This window comes from Podarcis liolepis, assembly GCF_965112155.1.
Source record: "Podarcis liolepis genome assembly, chromosome: 6".
Taxonomy (NCBI): Eukaryota; Metazoa; Chordata; class Lepidosauria; order Squamata; family Lacertidae; genus Podarcis; species Podarcis liolepis.
Genome location: NC_139559.1, coordinates 55,503,035 through 55,522,605, shown reverse-complemented (window position 1 = coordinate 55,522,605; position 19,571 = coordinate 55,503,035). Strand labels below are relative to the sequence as shown.

Sequence of the window (19,571 nt, the reverse complement as noted above, 5' to 3'; positions counted from 1 at the left end):
CTCCAGGGAGGCTCGCCTGGTGCCTTCTTTACATTTATTTAGGCGCCAGGCAAAAACATTCCTCTTCTCCCAGGCCTTTGGCTATTTAAACAACCTATGGTTTTTGAAACTGTGGGGAGGGTATGTTACGTATATGTTATGTAAAATACTATATTATGTATTTTTATGTTTTTATATTGTAGTAGTAATAATAATAAATTATTTGTACCCCGCCCATCTGGCTGGGTTTCCCCAGCCACTCTGGGCGGCTTCCAACAAAGACTAAAAATACATTAAAATGTCACACATTAAAAACTTCCCTAAACAGGGCTGCCTTCAGATGTATTCTAAAAGTCTGGCAGTTGTTTTTCTCTTTGACATCTGGTGGGAGGGCGTTCCACATGGTGGGCGCCACTACCGAGAAGGCCCTCTGCCTGGTTCACTGTAGCTTTGCTTCTCGCAGTGAGGGAACCGCCAGAAGGCCCTCGGCGCTGGACCTCAGCGTCCGGGCAGAATGATGGGGGTGGAGACGCTCCTTCAGGTATACTGGACCGAGGCTGTTTAGGGCTTTAAAGGTCAACACCAACACTTTGAATTGTGCTTGGAAACGTACTGGGAGCCAATGTAGGTCTTTCAAGCCCGGTGTTATGTGGTCTCGGCGGCCGCCCCCAGTCACCAGTCTATCTGATGCATTCTGGATTAGTTGTAATCCGCCCTGTGATCCTTAGATGAAGGGAGGTATAGAAATTTAATACACAAATAAATTACATAGACTGCCACTCAAATGTTGATATTCTGGATACAAGAAATAGATCAGCAAATACCAAATACGTTGGATTATGCACCTATTGAAAACACACTCAGTCATCTATCTTACACACATATACAGTAAACTAACTTGTGCAGGAGTTCCGTTCCTGGCCCCTATGCACATCAGCAGAACATACATAAGCCCGCCCTGGTCATCTTCCAGGTCAAAAATGACCTGTGTGTCAGTGGTTATGTGTCAACTGAACGCACGCAAAATGGTCGCCACCTGGACTCACGTTTATACTGAACCATAAAATCAGGACAGTAAGACTGCAATCTTAACCTCCCTTACCTGGGAGCAAGCCCAAATGTAAGTCTCAGAAGTGAACTTGCTTCTGAGTAGACATGGTTAGGATTGCAGCAATTGATGGTTTTGTAATGGGCCATCAGCCCCTTCATAAACATTGTCCTTAAGATGCCACAAACTCTTGTTTTTGCTGCAAAATAGTAAGAGGGCTACCCCTCTGGAAATGCATCAACTTTGAAAGGGGATACAGTGGACAATGAAACAAAAGAAAAAGTTGCACAAAATAAACCAATTGCAGGGGAACAGAAAATGCCAGGTGAAAGTGCAAAAATGTCGGAATGGATTGAGGAATATTCACACATTCTTAATACGTACACACATGTGAGAGGATACAGAATTATTTTTGGGGATGTACTAAAAGCCATAGCAGCCTACGTGTATTTGAATTCTGCAAATACTAATGGGGAACAATAGCAATTATTCTGCACTATAACTGGATACAGAAGACGTAAGGATTCAAGTGGCATTTCTAATGGGAACTCTCCTCTTTGGGTTGCTTCTGCCAGCTACTTAAATTCTCTATAAACATCTGATCCATTTTGTGCATCGTTTGCTGAACAAACAAAATGCAACCATTTATAAAATATAAGCAACTTGCAGAAGAGAAATTAGAAGGCAAGCTCCCTCTTCATCAAATCCTATACGAATGGTTAAATAGATTTGGAATATGTAAATCAAAAGTACTGTTTATGCTGACATCATGAATTGAAAGGTAAAAGCTGAACAGGTCTTTGTGCCCTATCTACTTCTGCTACTTAAATGGACACAGTCCGCAAATTGGAAAAATGAACTGGGGTGGGGTGGAAGCAAACTCTACAGATACCTCAATAATAATTGATAAGAGAAATTACATCTATCAATAATATACCACCTTAACAGAAATAAAACTGCTTTTTATATGTCATTAAAAATTATTAAACTGCAGAACTTTAAGCAGTGCGTATTTTGGAAAACAGTGTTTATGTTTGTAGGAAGGGCAAGATGCATTTGCAGAAATTAATAGAAAAAAATGAGGGCAACAGCAAAAGACACATTTATTTTGAAACATGAACAAAACCAAGTGCAAGCACCTGGTTTTCTTGAAGTCCATAGAGCTAGGTGCAATCTCACCCTCTGGTGCTTTGATTTTAAGAAAAGTGTTTGCAATTTGATCGTTTGACAAAATCAAAACCATTTCACAAAATACAAACAAACTACCTTGTACACAAGCATTTATGCCCCACCCAAGCAATCCACCACTGAGATTTATTCTCATCCCCAATACTAGCAGACATGCAACCATGTACATATCCTTAGATGGAAAATGCAATATGGGCATTGCATGTGGGGTCCCCCTCTCTGTCACTTAGCTTCCATTGCTCAGAAAATGGAAACGTACTTAAAAAGCTAAGCTTCCACAGATGTTGTTCAAGAAAAAAAGGTGTCTTCCCTTCCAAACAAGTGATCAGACAGATTTCAGCCTTTTAAAAGGGCTCATAGTGAGCTCCACTGGGACTGAAGAGGGGTCATTTTGAACAATGTTTCAAGACAGCCGTCTTAAGGGCAAAGTCCTACTTCTTCTTTTAAAAATAAAAAAATGGTGAAAGCTCAAGAAGCCAGTTTAATTCAGAAGCACCCAGTAGGATGTATTCAGTAGAGGCAGCCCCCCGTTTACGCACGTTCAGTATGTGCATGACAGTGAATACATGTATTGCGCCGAACCCAGAAATGCCATAAAAATGTCACTAAAAGGGTAGAATGAAGGAGGGGGACATAATGGGGTGTTTACAGGCTTTTTCAATGGGATACAGTGGTACTTCAGGTTACATACGCTTCAGGTTACAGACTCTGCTAACCCAGAAATATTACCTCGGGTTAAGAACTTTGCTTCAGGATGAGAAAAGAAATTTTGCTCTGGTGGCGCGGCAGCAGCGAGAGGTCCCATTAGCTAAAGTGGTACCTCAGGTTAAGAACAGTTTCAGTTTAAGAACAGACCTCCAGAACGAGTTAAGTTCTTAATACAAGGTACCACTGTACAAGTATATGCGATTTCACTGATGGGCATTGTGCCTTGGAATGTAATAGCTGTGTACTTCAATTCAGCTACTCAAGACATCAATTAAAGGCAAACCTAGGTGATATATACTAAACTCATAGAACATTACCCTTGGATAGATCTCCAAAGGGCAAATCCCCATCCCTACTTCCTCCCTGCCAGAATCCACCCTTCTTAAACTCAAGCCAAGTTAGTACAGTGGTATCTCGCAAGACGAATGCCTCGCAAGACAAAAAACTCGCTAGACGAAAGGGTTTTTTGTTTTTTGAGCTGCTTCGCAAGACGATTTTCCCTATGGGCTTGCTTCGCAAGACAGAAACGTCTTGCAAGCTTGTTTCCTTTTTCTTAACACCGTTAATACAGTTGCGACTTGACTTCAAGGAGCAACTCATAGAACGCCGTGTGGTAGCCTTTTTTGAGGTTTTTAAAGACTTTGGTGATTTTTGAAGCTTTTCCAAAACTTTCCCGACACCGTGCTTCGCAAGACGAAAAAAAACGCAAGACGACAAAACTCGTGGAACGAATTAATTTCGTCTTGCGAGGCACCACTGTACCTCAAATAACTATCGATGTATTTCAAGAGACTTGTTTTATAGTATACATTATTTGAAAACCTTCACAAGATACCTAAAGCCAAAAAGAGAAGCAAAATAATTTAGAAAGAAGTAGCTTCTGAAATTTATTTTTTATGTCCAGGAAGACTCTTGTCAGGTTCACACATTCACAGGAAGCTGTATCTACAAATTCAAATTTGCAAAGGATCTCATACTTGGAGCACTTTGAAAAACCTTTAAAGCTATGCTGGTTGGTGGGTGGGGAGGGGGGAAGAATCAGCTGAAGAACCCAATTCACAGAGCTAAGCAAAAAGGAAACTAACAATTCCTCTTGCGTGGCTAGGTACAATAGAGAATCAGTTCATTTTAAACTATAGGCATCTGCCCTCAAAACTGTCAGGAGAAATAAATGAGGAAAACTAGTGGAAAATTTAACTTTCTGAATACTTATTCATCCCCAGTCCACAGATTTTAATGTGCAACTGCAGATATGGAACTTTGCACATTAATCTGCCCAACGGGTGGATGGTGGTGGATGGGCAGAGAGGATATGGAAGATAATGAGATTTCCTAAGGAGAGCCCAAGTTCAAAAAGTGAACTTTGTGACCAAAAGGTAACAGATCACAACTGACAATGAATCAGCACTGCCATTGAGTCAACTATACAGTGGTACCTCGGGTTAAGTACTTAATTCGTTCCGGAGGTCCGTTCTTAACCTGAAACTGTTCTTAACCTGAAGCAACACTTTAGCTAATGGGGCCTCCTGCTGCTGCCGCGTCGCTGAAGCACAATTTCTGTTCTCATCCTGAAGCAAAGTTCTTGACCTGAAGCACTATTTCTGGATTAGCGGAGTCTGTAACCTGAAGCGTATGTAACCCGAGGTACCACTGTATCTGAAAGGTCTCCATGTGCATGGAGCATGAGGTTCAGTGAAATTTCTGGAAGGGTCTGCTATCCTTATGAAGACAGCATTTTCTGAATTCTCATTCACTTTTATTTAATACTGTTGTAGAAAATTAATGTTTAAGTACTTGGCTATTATTTGGTAATATTTCTCTAAGGTTTTTTGGGTTGTTTTTTATACTGGTTAAATGCCAATCTTAGAAACACTATATGCCGAGCAGTATGTGAAGGCCATATGGGGTTGGCACTAGCACAAAATCTATCTCTAGCAAATCTACAAATGGGAAGAAAACTCCCCATTAAAAGGGGTATTTTTATATTTCCTGGTCCTCGTTTATAACACATTTTATTCTTATGAGCACACCTGGTATGCAATCAGAGCTACGTTTAATTACTTCAAAAAACAAAAAGAAGTGAGTTTCTAGGTGCATATATTTGGCAAATATCTGGTATTTCTAGTATCTTGTTTACAAAACTGGGAGATGGGGAATGACACATGTAATGTGCCTAATAGTGATCAATTTGAAAGGGATTCAAGTTTCTATTTCCTAACTAGTCCCTGAGGAGAAGATAGCATGAGAGATAACCATCTGTATTTCAAAATGAGGCATTTAATCACTTCCCGCTAGTTCACATCAAATCTTACCCTTCTAAAAAAAGACAAGAAAAAAAGACTGTGTACAGCAGTTCAAAGTCTTAAGTATTCTTCCTCAAAAAAGCTGACCATTCAGAGCAACTGGCAGTGAAATGACAGGGTGCAAGCAAAGGTGACAGAGAGATCCTCTTGTCAATCAAGCCCCTTTAGGAAAGTATTCCATAGAAAAGGGGCTACTACTGAAAAGGCTGATTACCTTGTTGCCACTGTCTGAACAGCCGCAATTCAGAACACAAACACAAAGGCCTCTGATGCTAATCGTTGGGCATGGGAAATGGGGTCCTGAGTCGCAACAGGCTTTATCAGCACAACTTAGAAACAAATTGACAGCCAGGTTTTCTTGATGGCATTAATTGATAAAATAAATGAGGACTGCACTGATTCTTTCTGATTAGAGGTTAGGGCACATCATCTTATCTGCTCAAAACACAAGGCACACGTTAAAAGAAAATGATAAAACAAATACTAGAAGGGCACTTAAAAGACTTCCACAAAGCTGAGTCTAAGCACCGCTAAAAACCTCTTCCTGTGAATGAAATACCTCTTGCCCTGTGCGGAGGGCTATCCCACCAATCTCAAGCAACGCAAGGGAGAGCGGCACTCAAAGCAAAACGAAAAGGTATTTGAAGTAAGAAGTGGATAGGAAACAAACAAACAAAAAAAGTTACTACAAAACCAGCAAATGAGTCCAACACTAACAAAGCAGCAATTAGCACAATCTGTTTGAGAAGGATTCATGTGACTATCCAGGGTGGGCAGATTGTTCTTTCCAAGCGAAGTACAGAAATTCTGAAAATATTAATTTCCCCTCCTCCCATCACAATGAGAACACTGAAAATTAGAACAGCAAAAAAATAAAATAAAAATCTACACCCTAAGGAAGGGTAGTAAATCCTGCACACACAAATACTATGGTTCTAGATTCAGGTAGGTAGCTGTGTTGGTCTGACACAGTCTCTCTCTCTCTCTCTCTCTCTCTCTCTATATATATATATATATAAAATCCAGTAGCACCTTAGAGACCAATGGTCTCTAAGGTGCTACTGGACAATTTTTTTATTTTTTAAAATACATTTCGACACAAATACCATGATAAGCCCTAGAGACTGGAGCAGACCCTGCAGTACAACAGTGAAGGTGTCTGTCCTGTTAACACACTGAAAAGGTGTGAAACACGTGACCATCCCAGAATTTTTATTTGTAGGTGGAGGTAGCAGAGAGCTTGCGGGGAACTATGCTGGACCCGGCTGGGCTTTGCAAATATGCTAGCGGTTTTATTTCTGCGCAAATACTATACTGAATGCACTGGGTTTTTAATATTCAGAATTAGGTTGGAGTGCATGTGGCATGGTGGCTACAGGGGTCAGTAAACTTTTTCAGCAGGGGGCCGGTCCACTGTCCCTCAGACAGTGAGGGGCCAGACTATATTTTGAAAAAAATGAAAGAATTCCTATGCCCCACAAATAACCCAGAGATGCATTTTAAATAAAAGGGCACATTTTACTCATGTAAAAACACGCTGATTGCCGGATCGTCCACGGGCCGGATTTAGAAGGTGATTGGGCCGGATCCAGCCCTGGCCCTTAGTTTGCCTACCCATGGGCTACTACCAATCCCTGGATAAGTGGAAGTTAAGTAGCCTTTCAAAGGTGTATTGGTACCCTAGGAGTTAGACGGGAGAAGAGGAAAGAGTGCATCTTGCTAAAATGCTGGATTCTGATATGAAACCTAAAGCCTCCCTGAAACTGCTGGGGGAGGTGTCCCTCCTCCTAGGAAGATGCTTTTAGCCATGCTTGTCTGGTTCCATGGAGGCAAGATCCAACCAATGAATAATGGTCTCTTACAGGAATATATTTTAACTCTCTGCAAATTTGCAAATCAGGTGTTAATCACCACCACCCCAGTTTCATATTTCACTTAACACTGGGATAGTTCTATGCAGTTTAAACCTATCAAACTACATGTTTAAATACATATAGTAGAGAAAATGCACATTTAAATGCATATTTTTCTAAAATAAAAAACTTATGCGGGAGAAAAGCAGGATTATGGGTAAAAAAATGTAATGACAATGCCTGGAAACAGACAGAGCAAACATCATATCAACCAAACGTATTTTACAAATCCAGGTATCAGAGAACTGTTATTTTCTACTTCTTGGTGCTATATGACATACAAATATTGGGTTCAATGATTTACCAAATGATGGTAGAACACTGTATGGTCTATGTAAATGAATTTTATGACACACAGACGTGTATGACACACACACACACACACACACACAGATACATTTGAAGAAATAATAACTCTTCCCCCAAAAAACAAAAACAGTGGATTAAGTAGCAAAAATAATGCACCAAGCTAAAAACATATTTAGTAACTCTAAGCTTCACAGAACCAACATATCCATATTTCAGTGTCTTTTCTTTGAATTTCTGCTTCATGGCTATAATGCAGCAAAAGGCAGGCACTGTTAAGAATGTAATAGCAGCCTGCTAGATCAGACCAGTGGTATGTATCTAACAGTAGGTGGCCAGATGCCTTTGTGAAATCTACAAGTAGAGCAAAAGCGACATCACTCCCCAATTGTTTTGCTCCCTGGCAACTGGTATTCAAAGTTACGCTGCCTCCAAACAGGGAGGTTCCGATTAGTTATTATGGTTAGCAGCCGCTGAAAGAACTAAGAAATTTGTCTCAATTCCTTAAACGCTATTAAAGCCAGTGGTAGTCACAGTATCTTGTAGCAGCAAATTCCAGGAGACTTTCCTTTTCTCATCCTGACTCCACTGCTCATCAATTTAACTGGGTGACTCTGACTTCTATTATTACGCCGGAGAATGAGAAATCAGATATACTCACTTCCTCTATGCATTCTTTAAAGGCCTCCTCTACCATGACCCCTCCTTAGATATAATTTCTAAAGTGAAAAGCTTCCAAGTGCTTTAGAAGCCCCCGTGGTAATTTTGGTTCTACTACATCCCCTTCGCGTTGGATGCCCTTCTGGCAGACATTTATTTGGTTGGTGGGACAAGGGAAAGGCATTTTTCAACACAGAATCCGAATTATGGAATACTCCCTTCAGAGAGGTCTGACTTGCCTCACCTTTGTTCACTTTTAAGCAGGCAATGAAAACCTTATAGTTCTTGTTTATTTCCTTCTCTCTCTTGATGTTTGACGACATTACTAAATATAATTTTTAAGATAATATTGTACACAATAGTCCAAATGTAGCTACACCATCCATTTGTTTTAATGTTTGACGCTTTATTATGTTTTTATATGTGTTGCAAACCACCCAGAGTGGCTGGGAAAACCCAGCCATATGGGTAGGGTATAAATAATAAAATTATTATTATTATTAACAGCAGCACTACAATACAGGTAGTATTAACTTCCATCCCTAACATGGAAATTTCCTAGTTCACTAAGTACGTATTTTCACTGAGCTATCTACCATGAACTCATAATCTGTTTTTCCATGCAGTTAATTATTTAATTTAATTTACACAAATGGATTAATTCCTCACAATGACTCTTCGTGGCATTCTAACATCCAGTTACATAATGGGAAAGTGTCCTTGTAGAACTCTTTAAAGTAGGACTGGGAATCCTGGCCAGTGACTCAAACCATTAAAAAATAAAAATAAAAAAATCTACCCACTGCTAGATGGATGCTACTTCATCACATCATTCAGAATAAAATGGGCTCTCCTCACAGTTGAGGAAAACCAAAGCAGATATACCACTTTGCCCAATGGTTTGAGAGAACTAAGTGGTGCTGAGCTGCAGACAAAGAATCATACTACACATTGTACTTTTATGCACAGCATACAGCTCTCTGTCTCTTGTTTTTCTTGTATTAAATACAGCTGCGGGAACCCAATGTTATTAGGGTTGCAGTTTACCCCTTCCTTCCCCACCACAACCTCCTGCAAACTGGTGCCTATTGGAACATTTTTTTCTAAGCCTGATATCCATGCTGAGGAAGGAGGATTTTCAGGTGTGTATGTGTGCCATGTCCAGAGAGGTCAGGGATCCATGCACTGTGATCTCAGCAATTCTCTCCCTTCCCCCATGGCTGTAATTAATTTACAACAACAACAACAACAACACAAGAGACCTATCTGGATGCTGTGCATTAAGCACCATGCTTGGTTTCAAATTATTCAAGTATGTACACAGGCTATTGCGGAAAGTAAGGTGCACAGTTACACAGATTTCCCCCTCTAATTCATGCCTCAGCCCTGTGTTTAAGCACTAGCCTGGTAGTTACAAGCAACTAGGAATTACATGTAGGTTACTGAGTGGACTGACAGCAGAAGAATGGTGCACCCTGTTCCTCTTCTGTGCCCAGCACAACAAAGAACTACAGTGGTACCTCACAAGACGAAAATAATTTGTTCCGCGAGTCTTTTCGTCTTGCGATGTTTTTCGTCTTGCGAAGCACGGTCCGTCGCAACTGCGCCTCTTCAAGCGGCTTAAAAAAAAAAAGCGCAAGACGTTTTCGTCTTGCGAAGCAAGCCCATAGGGAAATTCGTCTAGCGAAGCAACGCAAAACCGAAAAACCCTTTCGTCTAGCGAGTTTTTCGTCTTGCGAGGCATTCGTCTTGCGGGGCACCACTGTATCTCCTATATGTCCAGTATAAAAATGCAAAGGAATATTACCAGAAGAATGAAGCTTTCTTTCTGTCCCTCTTCTGCCAGCCTCCAGCAGGCTATGGCTATTTATTTATTCTAGGCCGGCAACTGTCATGGGTTTATCTACAAGGCTTCCATAGGTTTTCAATTGTTAATTTTTATTGAAGACGGTGCTGCTTTGCAACTGCTACTTCAGTTTATATGAAAAAAAATTAAAAATTCCTGAATATAAGGAAACTAGATAAAAACAAGCATAATATACTTCTTAGGAATGCACAGAAAACTGACTTGTATTTTAATTACTGGCCAAAATACTCTGGCACTATTGCTTATCTGTAGGAAGAATCATATCTTGTTTATCATACATGAAGAGTAATATAATTTAGGAAAACAATTTGCTTCAATTTGGTCTCAATTTAAAGCCCTAGGTTTCAAACCACACCCCACCCCAATGAGAAAAGTATTCCCTCTTTCTAATATTGTACCTTCTCTGTGCAAGATAGTTCACTGACTCAAGGTTCCATTGTTTTGTTTTTGTTTTGGAAGAGCAGCTGATTAAAACTCACAAATGGGTTATTGGGCAAAATATGCTGCAGCTTTGAAATGATACAGCAGGGACCAGTTTCAGTGTTAATTTAAAATGCTAGAATTAATTAGGTAGTGTAAATGAAGAATTTAATAAGCACACTTTACAACTAGAAGTTATGCTTTTATTAAACATCTCTGCCAAACAAAGCTAAACATCTTTGGCCTATCCTGCCTTCCTTTTCTTATGGGCTCATTCTTTTAAAACTCTGAAATTAAGACATTTCCCCTATTGCAAACTCTGTCACAATTAAAGTTTGTCCCAAGTTATAGCAAATATAGATCACTAGCATTTTATGCCTGCTCTAGGAAGCTACTAAACACAATTGAAATTTACAATTTTGGTTTTGAAGTCCAAATTAAAGGCTGTCTCAGAAGCTGTCATTCCCAGTCAACTTGGTTTGATATACTACCAAATTAGCATTTTTTCTGTAAAAGAATATGCTTGTTTAAAAGCATATTCAAAAGCAATGTGCAACATTATGAATCAGATTCTAAAGTCTACCTACCTAAAAGCCAGCATGAAGACTCTGAACATTATTATTAAGTTAACTGAAAGCTGGAAAAATATTTTAAATTCTGTTGTGTTCGCACCCCCATTTTAGGTACTCCAGCAGGTAGATATTTGGGATTTATTCAGCCCTACAATAACCATTTAAATACTTGTCTAAAATATCAGAACTGCACACACCCTGAATTTATCATCAAATTATTTTGGATGTTAAGTGTTAGCCTATTAAACTCTACTTCCTTTGCAGCAGTGGAAGTACTGAGGTTTTCATTATGCCAGTCACTCTAGACTATAAATACTGTAGGTTATAAATATGACCAGTTTCATATAGTACAGGTGTGAAACCCGCAATATAAACTAATTCCTCAAAAGGAATGCACATGGCCATTCCAACATAAAAGCCACTGCAAGTTGTTTGACATAAGAAAGAAGTTACATGAATGCTTCCAGCACCTATCAATATATTACCCAAACATGTCAAACTGTTCAGTGCAAATCAGTTACAATTTATGAAACTGAACTAGATCTCAACAGCATCCTGGAAACCAAGTATTGGGGTATAGGAATCTGGGTCAATACCTGTCCTGGAATGTCCCAATCTCCAGATACTGCAGACAGTAATCCCAAAGTACAGGTGCTTGCCTCAGGAATTTGAGCATAGCTGTCAACGTTTTCCCCCTTTTAAGGGAAATTCCCTTATTCCAAATAGGATTCCTCGCAAGAAAAGGGAAGAGTTGACAGCTATGTGCTTGAGTGAAAGGCTCTACCCGATTCATTGTCTGGTGGCTCTTCGTGAAAGAGAATGGATCTTGGGGCTCATGAGGCTGCTTTGCCATTTAGATTATGAGCTCAGGCCCCTGCCTAAACAATGCCTGCTGGCTCTTCCAGAATCTTGAGCTCTCCATGCTATATGGAATTGGCTCCCAAGAATGTTGCTCAATGCCCCCTGACTGATACCATGCAACTCCAGCTCCAGCTGAACCTTGCTTGGCTCTTAGTACAGCTGGGACAGGATAAGCATGGGCCAACAAGGACCAAAAAACAAAATTCTTATGAAAGCTCACTATATCAAGAAGAGCAATGCAACTTAATAATTAGCAACTTGAGTCTACCTTGAATCTCTTCAGATTTATTCTGTCCACTGCTGCATTGCCTGAAATGTAGTGCAGCTGGTGACAGCGTCACAGCTCAGTGGGTACAGCACTTGAGATGCACACAGAAGATCCCAAGCTCAATCTCTGACTTTGCCTGGTAGACAATACTAAGCTAGATGAACCGATGGTCTGATTTGGGATATAGTAGCTTCTTGTGTTCCTTCCAACAAAGTATCATTCACAAGGGTGACAATTCATATATAGCTCATATATGTAGAAGTAAACATCCTATCAGGAAGGATGCTGATGTTGCAACCAATGTGATTTCTCAAGCCATCCCTCTGTCCACAGAACTGCACAGCGAATAACAAATGCAGTTCTTTCACTAAGATGCTGACGAGAAGGCCAGGTGCCATACCGCTTGTGCCGCACATTACACTTTTTTGAATTCAGCACATTATATGGCAGGGCTTATTTGCTAAAATATACACTAAGCATTTAACATCTGAATCTCAATAGAAATACAAATGAGCACTGTTCCCATAAATTCATCTTCCATATAACATAAACCTTCCACTTATCCCACAGGAAATGTAGTCAAGCAGAAGTGTACACAATCCAGTTAAAATTTCTATCTACTTTACATTCTCCAACCCTCCATATGATCTTCTTTGGTCTCGTATTTTCCAGCTCTTCCAGCTCTGAATCAGCTTCAGTTCCATTACCTGCATCCCATCTCCTTTGGGTTTTTTTCAGCTCTGCTTCAATTTTCTCATCTACTTGCCTTCAGCCTTTTCTACTTACTTCTTGTTAGCATGTCTACAGGTAGATGATATTCATTCTCATTGCTTTTCCCACTAACTGTATACAGATATTTTTGGTCACTCTTTGAGATACCAGTTATTCCTTGACTCCTTCTGTTTGTTTGTTTGTTTGTTTTCTTTTTCTTACACTCAAGCAGCCTCTAAATCTCTTTCAATGTCCTGTATTCAATTTCCTATTTATAGCTGGGATGGAGATTCCCACGGATAACCCCAATAATTTTTTGGCTCCAGCTTCAGTTTTTCATGGTATATACATAGGATGACACTCTGGAGAGTCCCATGAGTTTTGAAATTGGGTTTTGAAATGATGTACAGGTCTATTAAATGTGGTAGAGGGATGTTTAAGCCCCAGTGTGCACATCTAAATTCCACACACAGCTCTTTAGTCTCTAATTGTTCTTCATTCTCTGGTCACCTCTCTCTTAGATAACCAAACTTCCCCTTTCCCAGTCCTCTTCAGCCACTTCTACTGTCTCCAACCAAGTCAAAATGTGTCACTTCAAGCCTTTACATTGGTTCCTTATCATGTTCTATGCTTCTAGTTCTTACTTTTAAATGTTCTCAATTACTGCACTCTCAACTAGCTCTTCTCATCTGCAATTCCTTGCCTTCTCCATGATCATCTGAGCCACCACTGTTCCCCTCCGCAGTCTCATCATTATTCCCTATGTCTACAGGTCTTCTGTGTTCCCCCTGAAGCTTCATCACTGTTCCCTTTGTCTACAAGTCTTCCCTGTTATTCAAGTCATATCCATTCCTGCTTCAGCTGATTTTATAATACCCATTCTTTCACCAAACCCTTTCCTGAACCTCCCTAACTTACCAGCCCCTCCCAAGACACCATTCATCCTTGACCACATGCTTCTGTCAATTTAATACAGTTCCTAAACCCTCTGGATTACAAGGCTTGCTTCTTCACAATGTGTCGTATATTATTATTGTTACCATGAAATAAAGAAACTAAAGCAGGAAGTTTGTTAACTCCTCTGCACATTTTGGCAGCAGTCATCTCTTCTCAATAACGAATGAAGCAAACAAGATGAGCTGTTTTACCAAGCTAATTGGGCAACCCTGACTTGTTAACCCCAACAAACTATGTCCAGAATTCCCCAAATTTAGTCAACCTTTCTGGTACTGGGAAAAGGTTGATTACCATACTGTATCTAAGCTGTACCAAACTGTCTATAGAAAACAATCCATAATGATGAACTAAACTGAACCAACACAAGAACCTTATTTTAATTTATAAAGTGGAGGGGGGGAGAGGAACAGGATAACTTAAGAGAATACACATTTTGATTACCGTAAAAGAAACTAAAATGGTCCTAATTTTGAAAGGGAGCTGAAATTATAAGTTAGTTGTGTGACCTACTTGCAAACAGGTTCACCTCCATGGTTCCAGCCCTTTCTGCGTTGATTTAGAAATTCAGTCCCCATGAGAACCCCTGCATCTACTTCCGCCACCTAGGCCTCATGGTACTACATTCACAGTAAACATCTATACGTATTTATCGGGCAGTCTGTAGGCGTGTTGGTGGGAGCGCTGGACTGGCTCCACCGTTATATCCACATATTGCTGACATCCCCACTGTCTTACCCCTCGCCCCCTTGGTAAGTAGCAGTGTAGCCTGGAGGTGAGGTGTGCAGCAGCGCCCCTCCTCGTGTGTTACATCAAAGCTATGGTTAATGCCTGGTCATATGGATACTACTTTCATCTAGGTCTAAGGCATCTCAGCTTCCTCATCTTGTAATTTCACACACAGGCGCTTGTGCGATTTGCTCTTCTTCAGAATATCTAGCATACCTCATGCCGCTGGTGTTGGATGACTGAGGGAAGTATCGTAATGAAACATGGACACATGATTTCTATATTGCTGGGCACTGTAAAGTGTTTTTATAAAAAAGATGTAGTAAACTTTGGCAAAAGACCTCGTCAGAAAGAAAAAGAAGCCCACGGCATGCAAGTCCCAATCTCAAGAAATAAGAAAACAATGAAGCACTTTACCTGTAATTTTGTCTCTCACAAGCTTGCAGGACTCTATTTCACCAATGCTCCCAAAAAGGCTCCTGAACTCTTCCTGGGTCATGTTCTGGGGTAAATAGTTGACTATGAGGTTTGTTTTGCTGTCATCTGTAGCAGCCCCCGTCTGCATAGGGGAAGGGCAGTTCCTACTGTTACTGGCAGGTCCATTGGTTGTATTGGATGTTGGGCCATTTGACACCTGAGGCTCCATGGTGCTAATTATCTAGAACAGAAAGGAAAAGGGAGGGAAATACCATCTTAAAAGTCTGAGATACAGTTGCTATTTTTAAAAAGATACTTACAAATGAACACGTAGGTAGCATTCATGGCCAATTTAAGACAGTTAACAAAAAAACCCAGCTTGATTCTTCTGCTATTGTTGTAAAGTAGGTCATGCTAGTCTTTGGCAGAGAGCACATACTAAGATGCAGAGGCAAATAAAACCTCCCCGTCTATTTTTTCTCCTCCTTTTTTTGTTAATGAAAAGCTAATTTCTCTTTTCCTGGTGTAACCTTTTTCACAAATGTGTATTTACACCACCCCAATTTAATTGATTTAAGGTATAATGACTATGATTAAAATCATAGTTCCGTTTAAGTGGAAGAGTCCCATATAGAGGTAGAAACTGAAAAGGTAAAAATACATTAGCTATTTAATTACTGTAACACCCAGCGCTGTGACAGGTTTATCTAGGGCATTCAAGCTACAGAAAGATGTGACTGTGATCAGCTTGAAGCAATAACCTCTCAAGTCTCTACCGAACACACTTACTTGTATCACTGAAAGGCCTGGATTCTCAATTTACATTTATCACCAAGGGCTTCTTTTGATTTATTCTTACACTAAAGGCCTGAAACTGCAAATACTTATATATTTGAGCTAATGTTGCACAAGTAAACAGCCCCACTTTTGCTGAAACTGGAAGAACCTCTTCATTTTGTTTGTTTGTTTAAAAAGGGGGTACAAGATAGGGAATGTAAACTCTTATTAAGCCAATGTCTCTTCTTTTAAGGATACGCAAGCTTTAAAATCATACAGAATTATTCAACATGATTCATTAAGACATAAGAAATTACCTGCTAGATCAGACCAAAGGCCTATCTAGCTCAGAATTCTGTTTCCCAGTTGCCAACCAGAAGCCTCTGGGAGCTATGCAAGCGAGATGTGTGCACTAGCCCTCTCAATAAAATAGCCGGCGTGAAAAAGTACTTCTTGTTGTCTGTCCTGAATCTTCTATCATACACTTATGCTGATTGTGATCTAGGGCAGTGTTTTTCAACCACTGTTCCGTGGCACACTAGTGTGCCGCGAGATGTTGCCTGGTGTGCCGTGGGAAAAATCGAAAAATTCGAAAGATTTTTTTAAAAAGTCAAATTTTCGCCCACTAGGCGGGCTCCGGACTGTGTCCACCCTATTTTCCATCCATCCTGGGTGGGGATCAGATCGGATGGGATCGGATGAGAGCGGACAGGCGGTCCGCTCTCATCCGATTCCCCATAGAGAGCAGCGGGGCTCTGACATCTCCCTCTCCGCACACAGTGGTGGTGTGCCTCGTGATTTTTTTCATGAAAGAAGTGTGCCTTTGCCCAAAAAAAGGTTGAAAAACACTGATCTAGGGATGTTTGCTTTTCTTAACTTGAAAGAGGTGGTGATAGGAAAAAAAGAAATGCTATCGTTACTTCCTTTTACCAACTGTGCAAAACCAGTGTCCTATCTTCCACAGCAGATGGGCAAAGGAACTGAAAGAGGAGGGCAGAAAAGTTGTGCCCTCTTTCAGAGTCTTAAAACGATTCAAATGGAGAGCTACCACCTTTAGACCTAGCAACCCCACCTGGTCCTAAAGATGCTTTAACTTTATTTCTGAGAACAATCTCTCACTGTTCCATCACACTATTATTGGGTATGCCATAGTGAGTTATGAAAGCAAACTGATGCATTTAACAGTTCTATTCTTATCCTAGAAGAGAAAAAACAAAAACATGGTTCTTAGCATAACCTACAATTTTCAAATGCTACAGATTTCAAAGTTGTCTCCTTACACAGGCCAATAGCAGAACTAAATTTTACATATGAATAAATGAAAGGAAATTATTTAGGCTTTAATTATGCAAGATATTGTGCAAAAGGAACATAAAATAGTTGGCGGCAAACTATTGATGACACAAACTACTCTGCAACAATCAATTAACAAATTGTATTTGTTCATAGACAGGTGTGTGAATGTAAGGTGCATGCTGCCTTATGTGAAATTCTCACAAGCATTCACCAGGGCTGCAAATGTTAGGGAGCGGGAAGCCACAGCTCTGTCATCATCATCTTTTGATGCACGCATAGGCACATCCTTTGCCTCATCAGAATCTTCTTGATGCATAGGAGTAGGAGAAAAATTATAATACTTATTGGGTTCCCAAGGAATCCTTAGTCATCAATGGTGGTTACCCTTTGAACTGGACGGCCACTTTACAGGAAGGTTCACTGCATCTTTTGAAATAATAGAATTACCACCAGGAAGATGACACTTCCTCTTGCAAAAATAGCTAGGAGAACAATTTTCTTACAAGCCTCAGAGAAACTATCTTAGGGTCTGTTTAGGGGGGACTTGCAGACTTGGTAGAAAAAGTGAAGACACAGGGGTGGGGAAGTTAGGCAAGGCATGGGTCCCAATCTGCCCCTCCAAAATATACGCACCTGCCTAATATGTTATCATATGTGACATCAGGTGTGGGGCAGAGGCACAATTGGGCCAGCTGTGTGACTGGGTTCCCTGTGGGGAACTTTATCATGCAGCCAGTATAGGCACAAAGCAGGGTTGAAGTCACCACCTATCAGCTGGTGGGCAATGTCTTCAAGTCTGCTGGATAAAATATGCAAACTAGTTCCCTGTAGGAAACTCTAGCACAGCTGATCCTTGCAGAAAGTAGCTCTGCCAGCCGTGTGTTCAGCACTTGGAAAATGGCAAGCACAAGGCTGGCACAAACCCTTACACTTTGGTTCCCAAGTGCCTGGCAACCAGCTGGCTGTTGGATGCTTGGGAAGCACTGGGCAAGGGACTTGGGCAGGTGGGCAAGCTGCCTCACAGGGGCGGAGACCAATGTATAGTTATGGCAAACTCATTCTCAACCTGCCAACTGTTACGCAGCCAAAGCAACACCATTCATGCAAATAACATTGTCTAATGTCAATGGCTCAGCAGGCATGGAATGCTGACTGGCAGGGCGAGGATGGAAAAGGGGAAGGGGCTGAAACTGGGTGAGGGCACAGCTGGCTGTGATCTTAGGCAGAAGCACTCCACATTGCAGTATTTTGTTTCATGCACCACTTGTAATCAAAAGCTTTTCTCAAGAGCTTTCTTGTTTCAGAAAGACCACATACATGATATTGGAAGTTGTGGAAGTAAGGGGGATTTAGCCTACTGCTTAATACTCTGCTTCAAATTCTCAGAGTGCTAGCAAAATCAAAATACGATTATTCTCGGTGTTTAACTCGATGTTGGTTTTTGAAATTCTGGAATGCAATCTTTGCATTAGTATTCTAGATATAAACACAGGAAGCACATATACCTCAAAGTGCAGTTCTGAGAACCAATTTGTAAAGACCACTTTGCAGACCTAAGAACAGTGGAGCTGGTAGCGCAGGAGCAGGTGGCAAATAATGACAGACACAAACTGTTATTGGATTAAATTGGGCCACAACTTCATGGACTACAGGGGAATCCTGGTTATGCAGGGGAGTCTGTTCCTGGACATGCGCAAGTCCATTTCGCCCCACCCCCCTTTTGGCACTGAAAACAACACATGTGTCAGCAGTCACACATGTGCTGATCATGAGCAAGTGGGGAGGTGCCTATACAGTGCAACAGGTATAGCAAAGGCACTGGACACATATCCAGTCCACATTATAATAGCTACAACAGGCATAAAAATCATTTAGTGCTCCACCAAGACCCTCAGTAATTTTCAAGCGATCTCTTGGTGGTGGTGGTGTTTGTGTTGGGAGCCACTGATGTAGAAGATCAAGGTAATGGCTCCATCTTACTGCCAGTACACAACCGAAATACATAACCAACCTGAATAATTTCCACATAAATCAGAACAAGATCTAAAATAAAGACAGAGAAAGCCAAAAGCAATAACCTCCCTCAACAGAAACCCCCCCCCCAAACAAAAGCCCAACCCAAAAGTCTGTTTAGCAGCTTCGGCTTTTGTAGCTGAAATCAGTCAGGGTCCCACCCTCCCAAGCCAGGTAAGGCAAGGCCTGAAAGGAAGGGAACAGGTCTTCCAGGACTCACAGCCATTCAGGAAATTTCTGCCTTGGCTATTCCTCCTACAACTGTATGCTCATGTAACATGGAAGATTCAGAAAAAGGCTACGGCAATATGAGCGGCTGCTAAAGCAACATTCCCCCCCTGCTCCCACCCACATTTCAAACCTTAAATCTCCATTTGTATTCTAGAGTCCCAATTCAACTGAACATACCCCCCCCCCATATACACAGTGCTCACGCAGCTGCATCAAGCAGATTTCAAATCTAAATACTGATGGATGCTGTGGACCAGCAAAACAATTCAAGAAGCAAAAATCTGCATTCCTTTAAATAAGACAGACAAGTCAACAGTCAGCCTGTATATACTTCATGTAGCGCTGCCACT

The 19,571-nt window shown here is 40.8% G+C and overlaps 1 protein-coding gene across 8 annotated transcripts in view; it reads right to left on the bottom strand.

The window, feature by feature from the left end:
• The window catches only part of ELAVL4 (ELAV like RNA binding protein 4), a 96,770-nt gene that overhangs the window by 34,140 nt on the left and 43,059 nt on the right, over positions 1-19,571 (bottom strand). For all 8 annotated transcript variants that reach the window (XM_083509699.1, XM_083509702.1, XM_083509703.1 and 5 more), the window contains exon 2: positions 14,905-15,145. In XM_083509699.1, the coding sequence (XP_083365825.1) occupies positions 14,905-15,145 (241 nt within the window). The remainder of the gene's footprint in view (positions 1-14,904; positions 15,146-19,571) is intronic.